At 45.8% G+C, this 26,964-nt stretch overlaps 1 protein-coding gene across 11 annotated transcripts in view; it reads left to right on the top strand.

The window, feature by feature from the left end:
* PHACTR1 (phosphatase and actin regulator 1) overlaps positions 1–26,964 on the top strand; it is a 483,984-nt gene that overhangs the window by 422,139 nt on the left and 34,881 nt on the right. For all 11 annotated transcript variants that reach the window (XR_003999047.1, XR_003999046.1, XM_030552418.1 and 8 more), the window contains 2 exons: positions 4,640–4,701; positions 16,470–16,610. Coding sequence is in view for 9 of the 11 variants with exons in the window: in XM_030552418.1 (XP_030408278.1) it covers positions 4,640–4,701; positions 16,470–16,610 (203 nt within the window). In the remaining 2 variants the exon portion in view is untranslated. The remainder of the gene's footprint in view (positions 1–4,639; positions 4,702–16,469; positions 16,611–26,964) is intronic.

Genomic DNA, 26,964 nt, shown 5'->3' on the forward strand with positions numbered 1-26,964 from the left:
GTTACAAGTAAATTTTTCAAACATGCCCAAGTCACTTAGGAACCTAAGTCTCATTTAGGGCTTTTCTTTAAAAATGGGACTTAGCTCCTAAGTGACCAAGTGTCTTTGAAACTATTACCCTAAATCTAGAACTACATTTTGGCACCTAAATAAAACACGGATCTACCATAGAACTCCATATGTCTTGGTAAATGAAAATTTCCTAAATACTGGGGGGGGAAATTGTTATATAATAATTGTATTTATAAGCCACCTCACGCCTTTGCTGAAGCGCCTACATGATGAGGAAATTAATGAAATATTATGTAATGAAAACATCAAATATTAAAAATCCAAACTAAGGACCATCAGATTCCAGTATGGTTCAGCATTATAAGACAGCATTGTTCACTCCCCCTTCAGTAGTTCAGTGATGCAATTTAAATATATATCTAAGAACATAGCTAGATGGATGGATGATGTGAAACAAGAAAATTAAGTCCAAAGATCTTATCCCAAACAAGTGGAGCTATTTTTATTAGCCTAATTCACAATGCAGTAAATGAGCACATGCTGTTTTTCAGAGTAGGTAGGTTTTCCTCTGTGGCTAGAGCTGAAATTTCCTTGATGCACTTGTCACATTTGACATCGCTGTGTTGTTATATCAAATGCAATTGTGTCAGTATCAATTCCATGGGTGGGAAACAAAATGAGGCAAAATGTATTTACTCAGCCAGTCTTTGCTCATGCAAAGATCACCTGTCCATTTCCTAGCCCCACTGTGATGGAATGAGCAAGATAGTCTTGCTGATTGAATTCCAAAACCACAGGTACTCATAGCACAAAATCCACTGCCACAGATGGCACTAGTAAAAATGGTTGTCTCAAAAGAGGAGCTGAGGGCATACTGCTGGAAGGTGCTGGGTAGTTCTTGTGAGATGCAACATGCCCTCAACCACCATTGACTTAAATAGGAGTCAAGAGCAGGAAGCAATTTGGGTGAGGAACACAGCACCCTGCGGTTTTGTGCGCTGGATAAGCATGAAGACTGAACTGCTCACCCATGCAGAGGGTCCTTCCAAGGCATGAGTGAGGCACATTAGTCTGTGAGGAAACTTGCATGGTGACTGCATCTGTGATGAAGAGAGGACTTCAGCTTTTAAGGATGCCAGGTTGGCACCTTCAATGAGCATGAATTCCCTGTAAAAAGGCAAGGAGATTGGATCTGATGGGTCTGACACAATTTTGGTTGAAATGTCAGACTGGCACTGACGTCACGCCTGAAAATTCCAGTTCTTCTCACACAAAGAGGCTAGAGAGAAAGAGGGGCTCTCCTGACCACTTAAAACAAAATACACAAAGCAACAGTTTTGTAACCTCTCTAGTTCTAAAAGGACTTCATCAATTTTAGCCGTGTTTTAAATAAATAAATTGCTTTCTGGCTTCAGACAAGGACAATTGCTAATGACCAGCTTTCACTTGGTAAAGGTTTCACCCTACCCAGTTGTCTCTAAAGCTTGGTAACTGGGCTGAAGGAAACAAGGAGACAGGAAAAATCGTGCAGTTGTTAAGAAGCTTCATTTCTGCCCTTTCAGACACTTATTTGTAGCCTTTTAGCCAATTTGTTCATTCTGAACCCTGTTAGAAGCTGTTTACATCTCCCAATTAACAGCTTGATCTTTCAAAGATTTACTCAATGGCACTGTTCCCTTGAGTAAACTGTTGACAGGATCAGCTCCTTAGATTCTGTGTGGAACGATAAATCAGTGTGATTGGGGACTGATTGGAGGGAGAACCTATTCAGGGAACTTAAAAAAACTAAGAAAAAGAGAAACAATTTAGCAATACATGTATTCCAAATAGTATAGAAAAGGTGCTTGGGATCTGTCCCCTGCTGTCTTCTTATCCTTCTGCTATAGCATGAAATTCCTTCCTCCAGAAAATTTTATTTTAAAAGTATTACTGGAAATCTGTCATTTGAAATTAAAGGGCCCTATTATAATAGGAGACAATCATGCGCAGCATGTATTGAATTGGTGGATTTGTAGTGAGAAATCCTGGTTCCACTGAGGTCAGTGGGAGTTTTGCGTTGACTTCACTGAGGCCAGGATTTCACCTCCACTGATTATCGCCTCAGACTGGGAATCAGGAGACCCGGTTTCTAATCCTAGGTCTGCCTCCAATTTGCTCTGTGATCGTGGACAAGTCAAATCACTTCTCTGTGCTGTGTGGCTGATCTGTGCCCACTTTGAACACCAGTTTAACTGCCTCGTTTTAAATAAGCAGCAAAGAATCCTGTGGCACCTTATAGACTAACAGACGTTTTGGAGCATGAGCTTTCGTGGGTGAATACCCACTTCCTCAGATGCATGACGAAATAAATAAACTCCTGGTGTGGACACTTTTAGATCAAGTTGAGTGCCTTAAATTGGCTTAACTTAATTCAGTTGGTAACTGAAAGTTTTAAGAATACCTACAGTAGGGATTTGCCTGGATTGAGCGACATTGGTTGCAGCACCAGTTCAGTTAAATCGGTGCTTCAGCTGTGTGTAGAACAGCCCTTAGTTTCCCTTTCTCTAAACCAGGGGTAATATTTACCCACCATTGTAAAATGCTTTGAGATCCTTGGATGAAAGGCTCTGTATACAATAGACTGTATGTGTAAAGTAATAGTATATTATTATTATTATTATTTCTTGATTCATTGAAGGTACTCCATCTTAGGAGCCCGCTCCAGCAGCTCAGTAATGAACACTTTGTTGTGGCTTATTGCTTAGTTAGCTCGGCTATCTGTGTATTATGATTGTACCTAGACAATGGGATAAACTTTTCAAAAAAAGAGTCTAAATAAGGATATGGCTTCAATGCAGAGTTAACTCCTCTTGAGTTAGTCTAGCTCAAGTGAGAGCCAGGCGCACAGTGAAATAACACTCGAGCTACACAAACTAATTGTGTTAGCAGTGACAAGTGAGGCTGATTCTAGCCAGTATCCCCTCGTGGGTCAGCCAACACTCAAGTTATTCTCAGGTTAACTCTGCAGTGAAGACAAGCCCTAACTGACTTAGGAGCTGACATCCCATTGTTTAAATTCCTACATCTCACTGACTTTCAATGAGATATAGACTTGTAAGTGCCTAAGTCACTTTTGAAACTGTGACTTTTAAGAGTTTTGGAAAGTTTTGTCCTGAGCCTGTTTTTTACGCTTAGAGACCAGTGAGGCTTGTGAAAGTTTAATAGAGCTGGCAGTGCTAGATATTACTTTCCTGAGCCTTTGTGATACAGGCTTGTCTTGGTAAGAAACTGCCATGTGGCCTATTTGGTTTTAGTCCGTGAAGCATGTTGCCCCCAGAGTTGGCTGTTGTGCTCCTGTGCTGTGCTATGCAAAGCCCGTATCAGAAGGATCTTCTCACCACTCTGTTAGACAACAGCTCAGATAATGGCAGGCTGAGTCTGGGACTTGACCCACTACCCCTGTTGTGAGTTTTGTTTCCAGACCCTCCACTGAGTAGCTGTGGACAAATTATCCTGTGGCCAGGGAAAAAATACTTCTGCTTCTTCCCGAGCTCCTGCCCTCTCAGCCTGTTCTTCTCAGAGGCTAGCTGTATTATCACTGTCCACTGCTGGGCCACCAGAATGCAGACAATGGTTTCCGAAGCACTGGTTGTCTGCCTGGTAAAGCTAAAAAGTGAAACACACACAGAAGTAAAATTCATACTGATACTGAGGCAGAAGATGTGGCTATTTCATGAGACATAGAAGAAAGTGCAGTAGCAAATGAGTAGGGAAGTTCGCTGTTCCCAGAAGGACTTTCTCTGCATCTGACAAGCCCTGAAACATAAGTAGGGCCCTACCAAATTCACGGTCATGAGAAACACCTCACAGATTGGGAAATCTGGTTTCCCCCTGTGAAATCTGGTCTTTTGTGTGCTTTTATCCTATATTATACAGATTTTATGGAGGAGACCAGTGTTTCTCAAATTGGGGGTCCTGACCCAAAAAGAAGTGTCGGGGGGGGTCACAAGGTTATTTTAAGGGAGTCACAGTATTGCCAACCTTACTTCTGCACTGCCTGCAGAGCTAGGCGGTCAGAGAGCAGTGGCTGCTGGCCTGGCACCCAGCCAATAGCAGCGCAAAAGTAAGGGTGGCAATACTATACCATGCCATCCTTCCTTCTGTGCTGCTGTCTTCAGAGCTGGGCGGCCAGAGAGTGGAGGCTGCTGACCAAGGGCCCAGCTCTGAAGGCAGCAGCACAGAGGGTGGCAATACCATACCATGCCATCATTTCTTCCATGCTGCTGCTGGTGGTGACTCTGCCTTCAGAGCTGGAATCCCAGCCAGCAGCTGCCACACTCTGGCTGCCCAGCTCTGATGGCAGTGCCGCCACCAGCAGCAGCACAAAAGGGTATCCCTGCTACAATAACCTTGCAACACACCCCCACACACACACATGCCTTTTTGGGTCAGGATCCATACAATTACAATACTGTGACATTTCAGATTTAAATAGCTGAAATCATGAAATTAACAATTTTAAAATCCCATGACCATGAAATTAACCAAAATGGACCATGAATTGGTATACTGCTATAGAGGCTTATTTGTTTTATACTGTGCATTTTGATCATGCCAACAGTCTAGAATTATGTAAATCTTTTTCTAGCTCGGAATGAGCAAGAGGAGCAGGAGGAAAAACGGGAGATAAAGAGAAGATTAACACGCAAGGTGAGAGGCAATTTTTATACTGTTATAGTCCAGGAACTTTCTAGTGACTGCATAAACCTTTGCCTTTTTCTTTTCCAGAGCACCCTTTTTAAAAAGAGAACTTAAAATATTATTGAACAAAATCTTAAACAACTGTCTATGCATTTTAAGGGCAAAAACCCAGGGGAAAGAGAGGAGCATCTCTGAGGACTTCCAGGGCAATTATTAGAAATAATGGAATGAAAATTGAGCAAAGGAAAATTTAGGCTCAAGAGCAGGAAAGCATTTCTTAAGAGTAGCCTGTAAGAGTAAAGGCTTAACATTGATCGAATGCTATTTCCATTGAAGTCAGTGGCTCCCAATGATTTCTATGGGAGCAGAGTTAACACCATGCTGAGTGCTTTTGAAAATCCTACTCAAGACACATTATACTGGGGAATGGACTTTTAATGGAAGAGAACTGGTACCTTAACATTTAAAACTAGATAGGAACAAACCAGTGGAGAATAGTGTCTAGTGCAGGAAAGGGAACAATCCTGTCTTGGCAGAAGAGGATGGACTGGATGATCTAATAGGTCTTTGCCATCGATGATTTTTCTACTCTTAAGGTTAAACAGTAGTAATTTTATATATGCTTGGTGAGCTGGTGTGAATCATCATAGAGCAGTGGTGGGCAACCTGCAGTCCTCCGCTGGTTCCCGCAGCTCCCATTGGCCATTGGGAGCTGTGGGTGTCCGTGCCTGCGGATGGTCAATGTAAACAGTCTTGCGGATTGCCAGTGGATTACCCCGACAGACCACAGGTTGCCCATCACTGTCATAGAGCCACTGATTTCAGTGGCACTATACTAATTTATAGTCGTTAAGGACCTTGCCTGTTGTTTTTAAATAATGTTTGTTTGCCAATTTATATCAATATTTCCCATATGAGGAGAGCGATGGAAGAAGCACTACTGTGAACTCATACTATTAAATAATTCTCTTGTCCAAACAATTTTATAAACACCAAGAAGTTGAACAGAGCGTTGTAAAATATATAAATAATAAAACTGATAAAGGCCTATAAACAGGATATATGTTGTAATATTGAAAAAAAGTTTTAATTCCAGGCTAATATTTGGGTCAGTTCATCTTTTGTCCAACCTGGCTTCTTTCATCCTTAGAAATAATGGCCCAGAGTCTCAGTCTATAGCTCTATCTTGTCAATGGATTTATGCCAATTTTCAGATGAGGATCTGGCCCACTGAGCTAAAATGTTTAAAAAAAAAACCCATAAATTCCTGACAAGACTAAGCACACTTCCACTGCCATCCTGTTATACTGATGTTTGAGGAAAAGAATCAATTCACACTGCACCTACTTCAAGGCAAAGCTCAGGTTAATCTCTGCACAGAAATCGCAAATATCATTTTGCAAGTCTTTCATTCTTGTTGTATTTAGACAGGCAAACATGTACAGGAATCCAGTCCAAATGGTAGTGCTATTTGCTAAACAAACATGCAAGATAGAAACATTACACACACACACACAAATAATTACCAAAGAATCTGGCTTTCATAAACCAACCTGCCCTGTCACTGTACAGTTCGCCACCGCACACCCGCCCTTCAGGAAATGCAGAAGGCAAGAGCAGCTTCTTGCACTGAAGAGGTCACCGCTACAGGACTAAAGTGTTCTGTCTACTGCAGTGGTCACCTACCTTTTTATGCCCAAGATCACTTTTTGAATTTAAGGGCAACCCAGGATCCACCCGGCCCCTTCCCCAAAGCCCTGCACCACTCACTCCATCCCCTGCTCTCTCCATCACTCGCTTTCCCCCACCCTCACTCACTTTCACTGGGCTGGGGTAGGGGGTTGGAGTTCGGGAGGGGATGCAGGCTCTGGTCTGGAGCCAAGGGGTTTGCAGTGTGGGGGGGGGCTCTGGGCTGAGCCTGGGGCAGGGAGTTGGGGTGCAGGAGGGGGTATGGGGTGCTGGCTCTGAGAGGTGGGTCAGGAATGGGCAGAGTGTTAGGGTGCAGTCTCCAGGAGGGGGCTCAGGGCTGGTTTGGGGTACTGGCTTTGGGAGGGGGCTCAGAGTTGGGGCTTGGGGTGCTGTGGGGGCAGTGCTTGCAGGCAGGAGCAGCGCGTGGAGGGAGACTCCCACCCCCAGACACGCGCTGCCCACTTCCGGGGGCGGCATGGGGCCGGGACAGGCAGGGAGCTTGTCTTAGCGGCAGCCCCCTGTGCCACCAGAGATCACGATCAACTGGGAGATCCTCTAGGATCAACCATTGATCGCAATCGACCAATTGCTGACCACTGGTCTACTATATAACTGCAACTATACCTGTGATCCTGAAGATTTCAGTTACTTGACAGGCAATTCCTGTTTGCACTTGCAAACAATAGCAACAGTTGAGCCTGTTACTGCACACCCTCCGTTCCCATTAAACTAGGTTCTATGACTCTCATATCACACTCTAGACAGGTTTCTTTTGGCCGTTTTTGGACTTTTACTAAATAAGGGTATGGTCTCATGAGCCCTACACGTACTATAATCACACTGAATTTCAGTGGGAGCTTTGTGCATGGAAAGATCCTGGGATCAAGCCCTAAGTGGATACATGGCTTAGGTTGTTTATCTGTTTTCAATTTTTAAACTAATTGTTCTACTGACAGCTTCTAATTGTCTGTAATTATACAGAAAGAATCATGGTACTTCACTACTATTGGATTTTGCCATGATTTACGAATGTACTGTGCCCCTGCAGATAACAAATGCTCAGAAATCGCTAGAGAGAAGGAATGAATAAAGTTTGAAAGTTGGCAAATAACAATTAGAAATGCCAAGTACCTGGTGAATTTCAGAAAGATTACAATTATTCCCCAAGCTCTCACTTTCATGAATATGGCCCAATATGTCTCTGCATCTTGAGTACTGTGGACAGGTTCTTTCTACCTAGCTGTACTGGAGTCTTATTAGCAAAAGATGTTAAACCTGAGATAAGGGAAAAAGCTAACTGGTCTTTCCAAACGTTTGCTCCGCTGTACCTGCCTGTTTCTGGGTGGTATTTAATGTACGCACACACAGAGCAAATTCAAGGTGATGTAATATATGCAGAGCTTTATTCAAGTAGCATTGTATGTTTAACAATGGGAAAGATGGTTCTGTAGTGTCCATTCTAAAGTCTCTTAACCATAAAAACATTAAACAACACGAATTGTTACCCATCTGATTTTGTGAGACCATCCTGCCTTCAATGGAATAGTTCCACTTCAGTGACCAGGGGCGCCTCCAGAAATTCTTCACGTGAACCACGTTCACTTTGCGGTGGCTGGGCGCCTGTCCCATGGGGCTGGGCCCAGTTCCCTCCTCTGGGCATTGCAAATTGACATACAGGCTCGCAACCACCCTCAGGTTTGCCCAGCAGCCACTTCATCCAGGAGCTACTGAGCAAAACCTGAGTGGCATTGTGACCTCCCATGCCAGGTTGCAACGCCATTTCATTTGGGTGCCCCCCCTCTCAAATGGGAGGCTATGGCAAACTGCCCCTTTCCCTTCCCCCCACCACCTCTGGGCAAACCTGCTGTCCAGTTGGTACCACTGCCAATGCTATGCACCATGCATAATACACGTATGGCTGCGGGCACCACTAACAGTGTCCTTGAAAATCTTCTAGGGCTGGCCTTGTGTCACAGCATGATGATGTATTGAAATATGACGCACTATAATGACATGAGATTTTACCCCACGGGCAAACTGTTAAAGGTTACATTTTTAATACAGGCATCCAAATGGAGACCTCTTCAAAGCCCAGAAAGGATTGGAAAGGAGCTGTTGATGATTTCATAAGCTTCATTACACAGAAATCTTCAGTGCTATTCAAAGAGCAACTTAGATTTACTGTAAATCTGAAACCTGAAATAAATCTCTCATGGACCTAGATCCAGATCAGGGATGGAGTAACACATTCCTGGGCTGTGTGTGGAACTCCTAAAGAAAGGATCAATTGTCTGGGGGCACTGTAGATGGATCAGAAACTTCATAGTAGGGGAAGCATTGGAAAGACAGGGAGAGAGAGAGTGGGTCAGCAGGATGCATCAAGGAGTTTCAGGATGGTGAGGGAAGACGGCCAAGGCTGCAGATGAACATCACAGTGGTTGTTGGGGAGTCTGTACAAATTGTTTCCTCTTCCTTCTTTCGTATGGCAACTTAAAATGTAACAGTTGTTTCCTGTATAGCTCAAATGCTGATAGCCTAACCCACAGAAAGTTCAGTTTGGTTTTGTAAACTGGTTTTTGGCCTGTGTTGTCCTGGAAGTCTAATTCCAGCTTCTGTGGATTTCACTATGCACATACATGTCTCTCTAGTTATTTACATAGCGCTCCTGGCTGTGCAGGCTTTCTTGGCCCATGAGAGTGTGAATACAGTGCCCAGCTGTCGTGCCTCAGCCTTCTCTGCAGCTTCTTACTGAAAATAGGGCCAAAACTACATGTTCTTCTTCAGGTGGCCTCTGCACATTCCCGCTCTTGGGATGAACTGACAGTGCATCCTGACCGAGCAGAACCTTCTGTTAGCAGTGCCCCCTGGGGAGCACCCTCTTGGCCCCCGCTTCTCCCCTTGCAGCTCTGAATGTCAGGGCATGACACACAGACAGCCTTCGTTCCTTCCGACCACAGGAGCAGATGGACCAGGAGCCTTGCCAGGTCTTTGGATCGTTCCCTGTGCAGCAGCCTTCAATTAGATTTTAATTAGTTCTACATTATTCTTTTCTTTTCTAAATAAGGATCTGATGTATCAGAATTAACGACAGCAAAGAAACCAGGGCCCAGGAGGGGGTGTCTCTTGCCCTGCCGTTTTTCTAAACTCTCCCTTTGGTAACCTTAGAAATGACACACCTGGTTTTCAGTGTTCTGGGTTCACTTTCTAGGAGTACGATTACCCTGCCAGCTCTCCATGGTTTATTAGTGTCAGCAGTAAATACCTGTCTAATCCATCATCTGGACAGACAATTTAAAAGAATCAGACAAGCTATACCAGCTGTATCCTGCCAGTTCCCATCCTGCCAGATGCATCCTGCTTCAGATTCATTGGTGGTGGTGGCTGCTGCTCAAAGAGCAAGAGGAAGTAAAGTCCACAATCTGGTAATGCCGTATGACAATCTCTGTTTGAGCAAGGCAGCCCATCACACTGTCCAGAGAGAATAATGCTGCTTGACAAACTCCCCAGATGTGCAGAGACCACTTGAAGAAGAATGAAGTTTACTCACCTGTAACCTGAGTTCTTCAGGGTGGACTCTGCACATTTGCACTCCCTGCCCACCTCCCCCTCTTCCTCAGAATCCTAATTTCAATTTTGTACCTGCAGGGGGGGTGGGATGAAAAGAATTGAGGTGGTTGGCCCATCAGGCACCCATGGTATAGCCCTGCCCTCCAGCCATTCAGAGCCACAAGGAAGGGGGCACTCCAACAGACACTGCTATTAGAAGCTACTCCAGTATGACCTGCACCACTGGCTTATCCGAAGTGTGTGACCGTGCAGAGTCCATCTTGAAGAATTCTGATTACAGATGAGTAACCTTCCTTTAGAGATTCTGAGTCATCGGGAAATGCTGCAAGGAATTCATCATCTGTTACCGGCGCATGAGTTTTGTTGGAAACTGGGATGGATAGTGTAAGAGTAAATTCCCCATTAGAACTTCCATAGAACCCTAAGAAGATGATGAATAAGTGACGGGATACAGCAACATCTTAGGGCTTGTCTGTGTGTGGTGAAAAGCCCATAATAGCTAGTACAGAAGAGCTATTCTGCACTAGCTTCCCATGTGGACAATCTTACTCCTCACTAACAATTCCTTGGTTGATATATGTTTAGCCACTTTGGAAGTGGATTAATCTAAACCCCACAAAGGCACTCTTAGTGCAGAGTAAGAGTGTACACAGGGAGCTAGTGCAGAATAGCTATTGCACTTTAAATTCACATCTTTGCTATTTCACACTGACTTCCCCATGAATTCCCTGTATAGACAAACCCTCAGCTGCTGTCACAGTAGAACTTCAGAGCAAGTTCTGTTTTTAGTTGCATACCCAGTAACATCCCCAGGGCAGATTGCTGAACCCTACGTTATTCTTGGCTATACAGGGGATTGGTGGTTTGGTTTGCCAACCTGAGGAGACAGCACTTTGGTTTGTTTTAGCTTGTAAACGGGGTTGTTATCAAAGGTTGAAATTAGCTGCTGTTTTATCTCCAGAGTTCCTGGCAACATTGAAAGAAATCTCCTTCTTTCCCTATCCCTGCTTCCATACAGAGGGCTGGTTCTGATCTCGTTTACACTGATGGAACTCTATTGACTTCAGGGGAGTTCCTCCTGATTTCCCTATTGTGAGACCAATATCCAGCCCAAGGGATTATACTCCCCAATATTCTCACACACACACACACACACACACACACACACACACACACACACACACACACACACAGTATACACCAGAAGGAGGAAAAGATACATGCATATCTCATTGGCATCACAAATGGAAGCAATGAGAATTCCCTCTGCCCATATTTTATGTTGCTTAAAAAATGTTAGGGCTCATTCCAGATATTGACACTGAAACCTGTACTAGTGAACACCAGCTTTTTTAGAAAACTTCCCATCCTAAAACGTGCCCCAAAGCACCCCTAAGCACACTAGGAGAAAGCTTAGCTTCAATGTCTGTAGCAAAACTTTCATTGACTTGATGAAGCCAGGACTTCATCCACTGGATACAATTCTTCTCCATCTTTTTTGGTAGATCACCTTCATTAAGCAACCAGTTTTGTCAGGCTCTTGTTTGAATATTTGGGGCAGGTTTCACTGTTTTTATAATGGTCACGTAACCCACTTGACCATTATGAGGAGGCAGTCATCAGTTTTGCTAGTTGTCCACTAAGTAGTTATTTTTGACCCAAGATACTGTAGCTCATGAGATATAAACTAAATTCCCAGCAAAGGTCTCAGAGCAAATCACCTGAATGTCCTTGCCATGAACAAACTCTGAAGTGGTATATACTGTTTTTCTGCTTAAGGATACAGTCTTGCAAAGTACTGAGCATCCTGAACTGCCACTGAGGTCAGTAGGATTTGAGGCTTCTCTGTACCTTGGAGAATCAGACCCACTGGGAGCTGAGGATGCTTAGCAGTGCACAAGAGGTGCTCATCCTGTGCAGTACTGGACCCAAAGAGAGACTGTATATAACAGGACTTAATTGAAATAGAGAACCAAAATGAATTGCTAACAGATCAGTATGTTAACTATGTAAATAACAGCCGTATTTATTGCTGCCTATCTAAAGCACACACAGTAGTGGTCTGTTATTTTATTTATTTTTATCAGATCCTTATTTGGTTTAACGTACTGAGTATTTAGTGTGTGTAAATATTTTTACTATAAAAATTATATATGTGAATATGTATAATTATTAATATTCTTTGTATTACCATAGCACCTATGAGCCCTACTCCTAAGCTGTTCAAGCCTTTGTTGCAATTTTGAGCTAACACACCTCCATGAAATAAAGTTCAAAGTTCCGTGGCATTGAAGCCGCTTGGCGCCTGTGCCTCCTGGACATGTAAGAAGCACCATTCATATACCCACACATCGGCTTGGTGCTGTATGCCACTGTGCATCAAACAGCATCCTCGTGTCTACCTCCTGCAGGGAAAATAAGCAAATTATTTAGTATGGCAGCATCGCCCAAATATTAAACCAGGTTAAATGTGGGAAATGGACAAGGAGCTATGAAAGAAAAACGAGTGTATAAAAAAAACCTTCCCTCACCCCAAAACGACTGCAGTAATTTATCAGTCAGAGTCTGTAAAAATTGACTTCAATGTTTCCTTTGAATCCATCTTTTAAAAACTGCATTTAGTTTACAGGCTTTCATCTTTTTGATCAAATGTCCTCACCTACTATATAAATAGGGTATTAAATACCAACAAAAAAAAACTTACTTTTAAATAACGACCAGGGTCTGTCATGAACTGACAAGAGCTCAGAAATGAAAAGATAACACTGACACTTCGTCCTTAATTCATGTTGTGGGGATAAGAGGCACTTGAGGCTAATAAAAGATGGAGTGTCAACCTTATCTTTGAATGTCCTGGCTTTTCATTCCAGCCTTGATGTTATTTAAATGTAGCGGTGGTTTGGGTATTTTCTTACTGATTCATTTGCGGTTTAGATAAAAATTTAGAGGCGAGAGAATCATGTTTAGCTGCTGCAGACCTGCCTGAACAGCAGTGCTCTAATGTTAACAGAGTTGACAGCATTTGTTTCTCTATTATTTTAACAGATACATAACCCCTGATACATAATTTACTATCATATTTCATGTGAACTGTAATACACAGAGAGAAGGACCATCTACAAGATAAAAATTACCATGGTTACAGACCAAACATGTTTTGTTTTTCTTGCTTTTGAGGACAGAAAAAAACATGTTCAAGAACCATGTATTAACCCCGATATTGGCTATAAATGGCTCTTTACCTTGTTTTGCAGGTGTTGTTTTGCTTTTTCTGCCCTGATAAGTAATAAGAGTGTGTGTTTACAACATAATCATGTTTCAGCCAACTTTATTGGTTGTGGTTATCTCTATTGTGTGGCCAGAACCACAGAGACAGTTGTACTTTATACACATTTCTCTTTTCAGCTTGACTGACAAAGTACTGTGTATCCCAAAGATAGCTTTGTATTATTGTCTGGAACAAATAGTTCACAAAAGTAGCAAAAAATATTGTACCAGCCAAGATGCACTGTTTTCAAAAAAACAAGATGGCCTGCGATGTTGTTAGCAGAGTTTAGTGAAGCCCCACTTTGACATCACAGTGTACATTTTCCCCGCCCAACCCAGCATGCTCAGTATCTGCTGTTTTTCCTGAGCGTGGGATTGGGCATAGGCAGTAGCTACTGTTCTCAGGCCACTGTTAGTATAGTTAGCGTAAAAACGATTGAATTGTTTTAATAAAATACACACCACAAAATCCTCCCATAAAACTCTGACTTCATATCAAAGATGATGTGAGAGAAAATAGCTGCTTTTAGGATCTCTGCAATTTTGGCTGCATCAGCAATATTCTGCAAATAGTAATCTTTCTTTTTTCTGTTGTAAACCAATAAGGTCCTTCCCTGTTAAATCAGCCTTGCATAAAACTATTTTCATCCATACAGTAGCAGCAGCCTAATTGGGACCACTGAAATGGTATCATTGTTAAGTATGGTCTTTTTTTTTATCTTTGTTCCTTTAAAAAGCTTAGGAAATGTAACATTGATGAAAAAATGTTAACGTAACATTGGAGTTGCACAGAAATCACAAAGGGTAAATTTTCAAACATCTAAGTGGTTTTCAAAAACAATTTAGGCACATAGGAGCCTAAAGCTCATTGAAAGTCACTAGAATTTAGGCAAGGAGGTATGTACGGCCCAGATCCTCAAAGGAATTTAGGCACCTAACTCATATTGATTGATGGCCTAAATACCTTTCAGGATTGGGGCCTATCAGTTTTGAATGTGGGATGAAGGCTCCTAAGTCACTTAGACATTTTTGAAAATGTTGCTCTTCGGCTTATTTGAAACTTTTAATCAAAATTAAGAAATGCAAAAGTTAAGATTATCCCAGCACTATTAGCTTAGCTGTGTTGCACATGTGTAGTATTTACCATTTCTGGTTAACTGGGTAGCATTATATGTTATGTATATAAAATGTTGAATGGCTTACTCAATCCATTTTCCATTTTAATGCAGCATTTTGAGTTGGTGTAGAATGCCTTCATAAAGTTGATTAATGTTGTTGGAATTCCATATTGTTTCATAATTTTCCACAGTGTTTCTCTATTTATACTATCAAATGCCTTTTGAAAGTCCACAAAATTGTTGGCAAGACTGCCTTGGAATTCAACTGTGGTCTCAATAATCCATCTCAGGGTGAAAATAGAGTCTGTGCACGATCTCCTTTGTCTAAATCCAGATTTTTGTTCACGTAGGATAGAATCCATCTTTCCTTTCATCCTGTTCAGGAGGACTGCTGCTAATACTTTTCCTGTGACAGATAGAAGTGTTACTTCCCTCCAATTTGAATAATTGTTTAGATCACCTATCTTTGGTACCTTGATTATGATACCGAGGGTCCATTCTTCCGGCACTTTCTCCTCCATCCATATTCTGTTGCATTTCATCACAAATGTCTAAGAAGAATATTGGGAATAACATATAGAGATAGGCAGACAAATGGAAGTCAGAAAAATTACTGGACAAGGCACCCTCTCACAAGTAATCTACAAAAGAAGACATCAGTGGCTGAGAATGGAAAAAGAAGGCTTACCAAATACCAACCTTGAATGGAAGCCAGAAAACACAAGAAGAAAGAGAGAGAGGAAGACTGCGAATAACATGGAAACGAACAGTTCTGAACGACATCAGGCATCTTTACATGAAATGGGAAGATCTGGAGAGAAGGGCAGTTGACAGGCAAGGATGGCAAATGTTGGTAGCCCAATGTACAGCAAAGCACAGGATGGACTAAGGTGTAAGGTAATAGAAAATGTATTTTGTGCCATAAGGCTTATTGTATGGGCAACATGGCCAAGTTAAAATTGCTATTGGAACTTTAACTTTTGCAGTTTCTTACATTCTGTGAGTTTAACTGTTCAGCCATAATGCTGGATTAATGGAACTGTTTGCATCGAATACATATATGTAGTCTCTTCTTTAGAAAAGTACATATAATTCCAATTGACAGTAATGGGAATTCTATGCATTCAAAGAGAATAAATCCCTTACAGCCAAATTCTGCCCTTCAGTATTTTCACATAGCTGACTATGGTATATGTGGACTATGGGTATATTATTTCTGATTTGTGTTTTTAAGCATGGTTGGCCTACTTTTCTGCAAAACTCTGAAAAATTGCTTTGGAACAATGAAGGTCGTTTCTTGACATGATGCAATATGTGCCTGAAATTTTTTCTTGTACTCAATATAATCTGTTAAAAATCCAATATACTGTGACATAAAATCAAACTAAAGCATAAAGTGAAAAGCTAAATGAGCAAAAGCCATCCTGCCTTCCTTTCCATGAGGTATTACAACGGTAAGTAATGGCGCTTTGTCATGTTTAGCTCATAATTCAGAAAGGGATAGGCTCACTTTCTCAGTCTGCAGCCTCCACTGCAGCAAAAGAGCACACATCACAACCCAGGAGTGGCTGTGTGGGGTGGGGAGGTGCCAGGGTGACCAAATAACAAATGTCAAAAATCGGGACACTTTTTTGGGGGGTGGGAGGGAATATAGTTGCCTATATTAAACAAAGCCCCTAATATTGCAACAGTGCCAATAATATCGAGACATCTGGTCCTCTCTAGGAGGTGCCTGAGGTTGGCTAGTCACCGCTGTGTTCTCCTGATCTGGCTCTGCCTGTGCCTGTGGTTCCAGCCACAGTCCCTCCCCAACCTACTGCCCCTACTCCAGCCGTAGGGGGGATGGCATATAAGTTGCTATTCCGGCTCTGTGCCACTGAGGGATCTTCCTGCAACCAGCTACTCCAACTCTAGGGCCTTTTTGCACCCTCATATCTGGTATTCAGAAGGCAAAACAGTGGCTTGTCTTCCAGCCACTGAATATGCAGAAGGTAATTAAAACCAGTGAAGTTGGCCATGTTACCTTTGGGACCTACTATCATTATGATCATTCTGCCTGTAAAACAACTCAAAGAATAGCACTGGCGGGCGGGGAGAAATCAAGTTTCGGTGCCCTTTCTCCCCCTGTACCTGCAGCTGAGCCAAAGGCCCACAGTGGAAGAGCTGCGTGAGAAAAAGATCCTCATCCGCTTCAGTGACTACGTGGAAGTGGCAGATGCTCAGGACTATGACAGGAGGGCGGACAAACCCTGGACGCGACTCTCAGCCGCCGACAAAGTAAGCCCAATGAGCTTATGATCCGGTAGCAGCTGTGTATTGATCACAAGGTTCAGTAATGCTGGTGTGACACCACACTGCGAACAAGGGCCTAACCTCAATTCAGTCTCCTTCCAAAGGTGGCCGGGGAAAGGCTATAATGGCTGGTCTACCCACAGATTTTGTACCTGCATAACTGTGCTGGTTAGGATTGTGATTGTAATGAATATAGTTATGCCAGAACATTCCCTAGCTTGGATGCAGATATACCTATATAAAGGTGCTTTATATCAGTATAACTTTTTCCCCTTCTATACAGGAATAACCTATACTAGTGTAACCTCTTTTATACTGGCATATAACTGCATCAACACTAGAGGGATTGTACTGCTTTATCTATACCTGTAGAGTTAAAATAGGATGACTTTTGTATGTAGACAAGGCCTAAGAGCGGCTGGCTGGAAGGTAGAGGGTGAAATGTCTTTGGGAGGGTACTGATTATCCAGGGTTGCAAGGCTGTGTTGAACCCCAAGCAGATGAGTTTTCTGTTCCTTTTCTGCTTATGTTAATGTATTTTGTTTTCATGTTGTAAATGTTGAGCCTCATTTGCTAATCCCAGTAAACCAGGACTAATCCCAGCGAAATCAATGGAGTTACACTGGCATAAAATCAGCCTTAGAGGGGAATCAGGCCCTCTGAGGAAGAGACCTTGTTGACTGCCCTTGTATTTGCGTGTGTGTTGGTTGGTTGCTCTGAGTAATTCTACCAGTTTGTGGGTGGGGAGCTCCTACAAGCCAGGTTGCACATGATACCTGGAGACAGAATTAATGAACCAGTACCGAATTGGCACTCACTAAAACTGTAGTCACATAATCAATCAATCCTTGGGTGAAAAATGTCAATGGATAAAATTGTCAAAAGCACCTGCCCAATAGAAAGCCACTGGGTCTCAGTTGCTTTTGAAAATTTTACCCAGTATCTTTATCTTAAGACATGAGTGATAGAACATGATTTTGGATCACTTGATGATTGCCCTGTTCTGTTCGTTCCCTTTGAAGCATCTGGCATTGGCCGCTGCCATAAGACAGGATACTGGGCTAGATGGACCATTGGTCTGACCCAGTACGACTGTTCTTATGTTATGTTCTTTTCTGCTCCCCAAAGGTTTTGTAACCACCTAATTATTGTCTTATATGCCGTATATATTGAGAAAAGCAGTTCTCTATATCAAGTACACCTTTCTTTGGAGTGTTAGTGGAGTCTGGCACACTATATTGTACCACCACATTGAGTCTGTGGTGGGAACAAGCAGCAAAGGGCTTAATGCCCTGACATTATATAAATAACACTGAGGTTACAGAAAGAAAGTGGACTGTATTCATACGTCAAGCTGTTTCCACTTGTTTCTTTGTCCTACTACGTAGAGTGCAATGTCTGCCTCAAGCAGGGACAAGGTGATAGGGTCCACAAAGTGAGACAGAGAGATTTAAACTTTTTATTGCAGTTCTCAAGACAGACAAGACTATGGGCCTGAGAAATGTTACGCCCACTCTTTGGCCCCTGGACAATACCACTGTGATTTAAAGGGTCCATAGTGTAAATGAAAATCAGGATCTAAATTTTTTTTTTTGATGTGAAGCTGTGTCAGCCCAGCATGTTATCACCAGGCTGTGTAGTCCAGTGGACACGAAATAAGACTGGGAGCCCTGATTTCTATTCCTGGCCCTAAAGCTGACTAACTACAGTTAAGGCTTGTCTACACAGGCATGTGTTAGTAGTTATACCAGTATAGTTATATCAGCATAGCTACCCATGGGGGCATTCTTATTCTAGTATAAGAGCGGCTTTCTTCAGTTTAGCTTTAATCCCTTCCAAAGCAATAAAAACCAAACAAAAAAAGCCTTATTCCAGAATAAGACTGTCCATCCTGGGCATTATGTTGAGATACGGTAACTAAATCAGTTTCCATTCACATCTTGGCTTATACTAATATAATTTTCTATTGTGGAGAAGCCTTTAGTCAAGTAACTTAACCAATCCCTACTTCATTTTTTCTCATCTATAAAATAGAGATAATAATGCCTGTCCAGCTTTGTAAAGTGTTTGTAGATCTCTGACTACGTACCAGTGCTAAAGTGCTACGTACCAGTATTAAAAAGAAAGTAAATATGGCGGGAGAATGGAGCTTGGACCCTTATTTATAGTGTATGTTGAAGGCCAGTCTGTATTACTGAGCTCTGGCGGTTGCTGATCAACACCTCCAGCAAAACAGAGGGAACAAGGTTTGGTGTTCCTTCTGCATGTATAAGGGAGAAAAAAAGTGCACAAATCAGTTTTCCACCTTGAGGTCAGGTCCTATGGAAAATATCCTGATTGCTGGCATCTGCAGTGCCTGCTTTTCTACATCATCATTTGCACCATTTAAACAAAAAATAGAAAAACAAATGGAAACCATCTCTGACAAAACCAAAACTCCCCTATTGAAGATTATTCCCCTCCACAGCTACTGTTCAATAACTTTCTGTCTTCACAGGCCAGGGCGAAGATTTATTGCAAATATATATTTTTCTAATGGATTTTCTGTTTGTCAAATTAATCTTGCTCTCCATGTTCTGGATGTGCAGAATTGTGTTCAGTCTGACTTCATCTTTACCAACTGTAATGGTTTGAGGAATGAAAAGGGCATGTTAAAATCTCACCAATAGATCAGGAATGCATGGGGTAATAGATTTCAGACCTTGTGGGAGTCAGCCACCTGTGTGGCCTTTCACAGTCACTTAGGCCTGGTCTACACTGTGGGGAGCGGGGGAGATCGATCTAAGATACACAACTTCAGCTAATAGTGTAGCTGAAGTTGATGTATCTTAGATCAAATTAAAATGACTTACTTTGCATCCGCAACTCCCCCGTCGACGTTGCTTCTGCCTCTCGCCAAGCTGGAGTTCAGCAGCTGACAGGAGAGTGATCGGGGATCGATTTATTGCATCTACACTCAGGGCCGGCTCTAGCAATTTCACCGCCCCAAGCACGGCGGCACGCCGCGGGGGGCGCTCTGCCGCTCGCCAGTCCCGCGGCTCCAGTGGACCTCCCGCAGGCATTCTGCGGACGGTCAGCTGGTCCTGCGGCTCTGGTGGAGCTGCCGCAGGCGTGTCTGCGGGACGTCCACCGGAGCCGCGGGACCAGCAGATCGTCCGCAGCCACGCCTGCAGCAGCTCCACCAGAGCCACCTGCCGCCCTCCCAGCAACCAGCAGAGCACGCCCTGTGGCGTGCCGCCCCAAGCACGCGCTTGACGCGCTGTGGCCTGGAGCTGGCCCTGTCTACACTACATGCGATAAATCAATCCCCAATAGATCAGTCGCTACCCACTAATCCGTCAGGTAGTGTAGACGTACCCTTAGGCAGCAAATCGGTCTGCTGAGGGCAGACCCTTGAGCAGCTGCATAAACAGTCAGTCTTTTCGGTGATAGATAAGGCACAGCCTGACAGTCATTTCCAAAGTAAATACAACAACAACGCTGTATGGAAAGAGCACAAAGGGCCCAGTTCTGCAGCCCATGCAAAGAGTCGCACTTAGGGCTTGTCTAGATCAGAAGCAGTGCTAGGCCATTGGGGACACTCAGCAGGAATATTTTTGGGGACCTCTTAAGCTGCTCAGGGCCCTAAGCAATTGTTAGGCTATGTCTACACTGCGCACCTTACTGCGGCACGGCTGTGCCTCTGCAGCCACACCATGTAATGTGTGCTGTGTAGCCACTCCGGCGACAAAATAAACCCACCTCCAATGAGGGGTGGTAGCTTCGTTGTTGGAAGCGCGGCTGCTGCCGACAAAGCACTGTCCACACCAGTGCCTTTCATCCTGAAAACTTTTGTCATTTGGGGGGTGGTTTTTTTCACAGCCCTGAACGACAAAAGTTTTAACGACAAAAGTGCCAGTGTAGACGAAGCCTTGGTCTGCTTATGCCTAGTGTCCGCTCTGGTCTAGATGAAGACAGTTGCTCCTGGATAAATCACACTGCACATATCCCCTGCACTGATGTAATTTATCTGTATTAAGAGATTATACCAGTGCAGATTTCCTTAGACATAGCCCCTCCTCCCACAAGTAGCACTTACCGGTGGGACTACTCACATGAGTAAAAGGTTTCATAATCCAGCAGTAAGGTAGAAGCATAAACTGATAAGACCAGCAGTGGGAAAAAAGTCAAAGTTAAAGGTTTTTCAATCTTGGGCTAGACCATCAACAGTGAGGCTGCTTGGAGGCTAGACATTCTTCTTCGAGTGATTGCTCATATCCATTCCAGTTAGGTGTGCGCGCACTGCGTGCACGTTCGTCGGATGTTTTTTACCCTAGCAACACTTGGTGGGTCGGCTGGGCGCCCCCTGGAGTGGCGCCGCCATGGCGCCAGATATATACCTCTGCCAACCCAACTGTCCCTCAGTTCCTTCTTACCGCCCGTGTCGGTCGTTGGAACAGTGGAGTGCGGCTTAGCTGATCTCCGCCTCCCTAGCTTCTTGTAGTTCTTTCATCGTTGTTCTGTATATAGTTCAATTTCTACTTAGTTTTATTAGTTCTTTAACGTAGTTATTGTATATAGTTAAGAGGGGTTGGGGATTATCCCTTTCCCCTCACCCGGTGCCGGGGCCCATGCCCAGTTCACCAGGTTTCAAACCGTGCTCGGCTTGTCGCAAGCCGATGCCAACAGGAGATCCTCATGACTCCTGCCTTAAGTGCCTCAGGGAATCCCATCTCGCAGACAAGTGCCGCATCTGCAAGGCTTTCAAGCCACGGACGAAAAAGGAGTGGGACTTTCGTCTTAAACAGCTCCTGATGGAGGCAGCCCTTACTCCTCTACCCTCGGCACCAAGCACCGGGCAATCCGCACAGGGGACAAGTGCATCTTCAGCACCGGAGCACAGCGGCACCGCGAAGGCCCCTCAGCACCAACCGTCACCGGCCCAGAAGCCTGCCCGGCACCGCTCTCTCTCCCCGCAGGTCAAGAGGCACAAGACTCCTGCAACTCCAGCGCCTACGTTGCAGTCAGAGCACCCGCCTAAGTCGGACTGCCCGGTACCGACAACTGCCGCAGCACCGACAACTTCAGCGCCATTGATTCCGGCCTTGCAAGAGCCGTCGAGTCTGGTGCCTGACAGCTCCCCGGCATGCACCATGGTTGAGCTTATTGTTCCCTCCACGCCGGAGACATTTTCTACAGCAAGGGAGCTGATTGCCCTAAGAGAGCGTGCGCTACCTCAACCCCCGGCACCGCCGGTGCGAGTTATCTAATCAGTGGGCAAGCCTCCCCTCATGAGACCATCCTCGCTCAGCACCGCTGAAAGGCACCCGTCACGATCGAGGTCCCACCGGCATTCTCGGTCCCATCACCGATCCCGGTCCCGACGCTGCTCGCAGTCCCAGTACCGCTCTCCATCTCGGTACTGGTCATACTCACAGCACCATTCGAGATCGTGCTCGCTGACCCGATACTCTCGGCACCAATCCAGCTCCCGGCACCATTCACGGCACCGCACCTCTCGCAGCCGCTCTCGACGTAGACCTTCGAGGTCCCGGTCGACCTCCCGGCACCGCTCCGGTCGCAGGTCCCGGTCTCATTCCCAGTACGAGTACGCTGCCCAGTACAGTTCTCCGGTGCCGCATGGAGACAGATCAACCAGATGCACAGACCCTTCCCAAGTGGTTTCAGGTCCTCTGTGGCCGTCTCGCCATACATCGGTATCATCACATGCGGACAGTGCCTCCTATGCACACGACTGCGATTCGGATACGCACAGCCGAGTCTTCCAAGAGACCCGCGGCCCAGACCAGGGACCTCACCAGTGGTCCTTCTGGACACCTTGGGCATATCACCAAGCCCAAGGTGGACCCGCAGTGACATCACGCTCCGTTCCATCGGAACACCGGGTACTAGAGGCCACTGTCAGCCACCCCCCCTCCTGCGGGTATGGAGGAAGCTTCCATCCACGCACCGGACCCTCAGGTCCCACTGGTCCCTGACATCCCCCATGATCAGGAGACCATACAGGACCCATTTGTCCCAGGCGTTTCGTCTTCCTCTTCCCCGGATGAAGCAGTAGCGGGGACATCCTCATCGGGCCCGCCTTCAATTGACCTCAGGGCGCACCAGCACCTCCTGAGGTTCATCGCCCTGAATATAAACCTGCAGGTGGAGGAGGTTCCGGAGGTTGAGGACCCCGTGGTAGATAGATTGTTGGCGGATGCACCAACTCGAGTGGCCTTGCCGTTCATTCGGTCGATTCAGGCTAAGGCAGATACCATCTGGCAATCCCCAGCATCTATTCCACCCACGGCCAGAGGAGTGGAACGGAAATACATGGTGCCCTCTAAGGGGTACAAGTACTTATATGTGCACCCTCCTCCCTGCTCACTGGTCATTCAATCCGTAAATGAACAAGAGTGCCATGGCCAGCAAGCCCCTGCCCGAAGATCCAGGGAGGCTAGGCGTATGGATTTGTTGAGTCGTAATATCCACTCCTCGGGGGGCCTCCAACTCAGGGTGGCAAAGCAGCAAGCCCTACTTAGCAGGTATAATTACAACACCTAGAAGGCGGTAGGAAAATTCATAGAGCTGGTCCCGCAAGACTCCCACCAAGAATTTAAGGCACTATTGGAGGAAGGAAAGAAGGTGGCGAGAACCTCTCTCCAGGCCTCGCTGGACGCTGCCGATTCGGCAGCCAGAACTGTGGCCTCTGGAATCACCATGAGGTGTATATCCTGGGTCCAGGTGTGAGGCCTGCCACCTGAACTTCAGCACACTATCCAGGACTTACCATTCGATGGCCAGGGTCTATTCTCCGAGAAGACGGACCCTAGGCTACAGAGTCTGAAAGATAATCAGGTGATTATGCGTTCGCTCGAGATGCATACACCACAGACTCAGCGAAGATCCTTCCGCACCCAACCTCAACGCCCTTATCCCCCGCCTAGACCAAGACAAGACTTTGGCAGGAGGCGAGGTCGAGGCAACTGCAGACTACAGTGTGGACCCCAAGGGGGTCTCAGTAATGGTCCCTCCAAGCCAACAACGGGATCCAAACCGAACTTTTGAAGGTGTGCCCGAGGACGGTATGCCAGTTGTCTCCCAGGATCCTTTTCAGTTTTACAACTGCCATTCCCCTTTCCTCCCTGCGTGGACCCAAATTAACCTCGGATCGTTGGGTCCTACGCATGGTAGAATTCGGATACCACCTCCAGTTTATTTCACTCCCTCCCTCCCAACCCTGCTCCTCGTCCCTCTTCAGGGACCCCTCTCACGAGCAACTCCTCTTACAAGAAGTACGGATGCTTCTTGCCATGGGAGCTATAGAGGAGGTACCAGAGGACTTAAGGGGTAAGGGGTTCTATTCCAGCTATTTCCTAATCCCCAAGTCGAAAGGAGGCCTCAGGCCTATCCTAGACCTGCGAGGACTCAACAAGTTCATGAAAAAGTTGAAGTTCCGCATGGTATCCCTGGGGACAATCATCCTATCCTTGAATCCCGGAGACTGGTATGCCGCCCTCGACATGAAGGACGCATATTTCCACATAGTGATTTACCCTCCGCACAGACGGTACCTCCGGTTTGTGGTCAACCATCAGCATTTTCAGTTTACGATCCTTCTGTTTGGCCTCTCCTCAGCCCCTCGGGTATTCACAAAGTGCATGGCTGTAGTCGCTGCCTCCCTCCGTCGGCGTCAAATACATGTCTTCCCATACTTCGACGATTGGCTCATTCAGGGGACCTCCGAGGCCCAAGTCACCAGTCATGTGGGCGTCATCAAGGATCTCTTCATGCGACTAGGCCTGATGATCAACCTAGAGAAATCTACACTAGTGCCCACACAAAGAATAGAGTTCATTGGGGCCATCCTGGACTCCAATCTCACAAGGGCCAGTTTACCACAACCCCGATTTCAGGCAATAGTATCAATCATACAAAGCCTTCAAAACTTCCCGACAACTTCAGCTCGCACTTGCCTCGGCTTCCTTGGTCACATGGCTGCCTGCACGTTCGTGACCAAGCACGCCAGACTACTTCTGCGTCCCCTTCAAACTTGGCTCATCTCGGTTTACCGCCCAGGCCCGGACACCATGGACATGGTAGTCACCATTCCCCCGAGCATCCTAGGCTCCCTTGACTGGTGGCTGACGCCCTCCCTGGTGTGTGCAGGACTGCCATTCCATCTACCACAGCCCTCCATGTCCCTGACGACGGACACGTCATCTCTCAGCTGGGGTGCTCACCTCAGACATCTTCGCACTCAAGGCCTTTGATCGTCTCAGGAGCTGGCGCTACACATAAATGTCCAAGAGTTGAGAGCAGTCTGCCTGGCGTGCCAGATGTTCCAGCAACATCTACAGGGCCGTTGTGTCTCAGTGTTTACAGACAACACAACGGCCATGTACTACATAAACAAGCAGGGAGGGACACGATCCTCCCCCCTTTGTTGGGAGGCGATCCAACTATGGGACTTTTGCATAGCCCATTCGATAGACCTGGTAGCATCCTTTCTCCCAGGAGTTCGGAACACTCTGGCAGATCAACTCAGCAGATCCTTCCTGTCTCACAAGTGGTCGATTTGCCCGGACATTATACATTCTGTCTTCCGAAAGTGGGGATTTCCACACATAGACCTCTTCGCTTCTCACGAGAACAGGAAATGCCAGAGGTTCTGCTCCTTCCAAGGTCTCTCCTAGGGTTTGATCTCGGATGCCTTCCTGATTCCGTGGAAGAGCCATCTACTTTACGCCTTTGCACCATTCCCATTGGTTCACAAGGTCCTTCTAAAGCTCCGCAGGGACAGAGCTCGCCCGATCATGATTGCCCCTGCGTGGCCCAGGCAACACTGGTACACCATGTTGCTCGACCTGTCGATAGCCAACCCAATCACCCTGCCTCCTCATCCAGACCTCATAACTCAGGACTATGGCAGACTTCACCACCCAGACCTGCAGTCCTTCCACCTCACGGCATGGCTCCTGCGTGGTTAACCCAGTCAGAGTTATGTTGCTCTGCCCCAGTGCAACAAGTACTCCTGGGTAGCAGAAAACCTTCCACTCGGTCTACGTATCTAGCCAAGTGGAAGTGTTTCTCCTGCTGGTGCGAAACGCAAAATGTTACTCCCATCGAGGTCTCGATCCCCACCATCCTGGACTATCTCTGGTCTCTCAAACAACAGGGCCTAGCGGTATTATATTTGCGGGTGCACTTGGCGGCCATTTCTACCTTCCACTCAGGAGAAAGTGGCCACTCCGTGTTCTCACACTCTATAGTTTCCAGGTTCCTCAAGGGTTTGGAGCGCCTATACCCCTAAGTACGCCACCCTGCCCCCACCTGGGACGTCAACCTAGTCTTAAACAGACTTATGTCTCCACCATTCGAGCCATTGGCAACTTGCTCGCTGCTATACCTGTCCTGGAAGACAATTTTCCTCACGGCCATTACGTCAGTCGGACGAGTCTCCGAGCTTTGGGCGCTCACTGTGGACCCACCGTATAGAGTCTTTCACAAGGACAAGGTGCAGTTGCAACCACACCCAGCGTTCCTCCCTAAAGTAGTATCAGCCTTCCATACCAATCAGGACATCTTCCTTCTGGTGTTCTTCCCGAAGCCGCACTCTTCACGACAGGAACAACAATTGCACTCCCTAGATGTCCGTAGGGCTCTCGCATTTTATATCGAACGGACGAAGCCCTTTTGTAAATCACCCCAACTCTTCGTTGCAGTGGCAGACCGAATGAAGGGCCTACCTGTCTCCTCCCAGAGGATTTCCTCTTGGGTGACGGCGTGCATCCGCACTTGCTATGACTTGGCTCATGTTCCCTCAGGTCATCTCACCGCACATTCTGCCAGGGCTCAGGCTTCATCTGCTGCCTTCCTGGCCCATGTACCAATCTAGGAAATATGTCGCGCAGCTACCTGGTCATCGATCCACACCTTTGCTTCGCATTATGCTCTGGTTCAACAGTCTAGAGATGATGCAGCCTTTGGCTCGGCAGTTTTGCATTCTGCTACATCTCACTCCGACCCCACCACCTAGGTAAGGCTTGGGAATCACCTAACTGGAATGGATATGAGCAATCACTCGAAGAAGAAAAGACGGTTACTCACCTTTGTAACTGTTGTTCTTGGGGATGTGTTGCTCATATCCATTCCACACCCACCCTCCTTCCCTACTGTTGGAGTAGCCAGCAAGAAGGAACTGAGGGGTGATTGGGTCAGCAGGCGATACTCCAGGGGGCGCCCAGCCGACCCACCGAGAGTTGCTAGGGTAAAAATCTTCCGACGAACGTGCACACGGCGCGCACACACCTAACTGGAATGGATATGAGCAACATATTTCGAAGAACAACAATTA

This window comes from Gopherus evgoodei, chromosome 2 (assembly GCF_007399415.2).
Source record: "Gopherus evgoodei ecotype Sinaloan lineage chromosome 2, rGopEvg1_v1.p, whole genome shotgun sequence".
Classification (NCBI taxonomy): domain Eukaryota; kingdom Metazoa; phylum Chordata; order Testudines; family Testudinidae; genus Gopherus; species Gopherus evgoodei.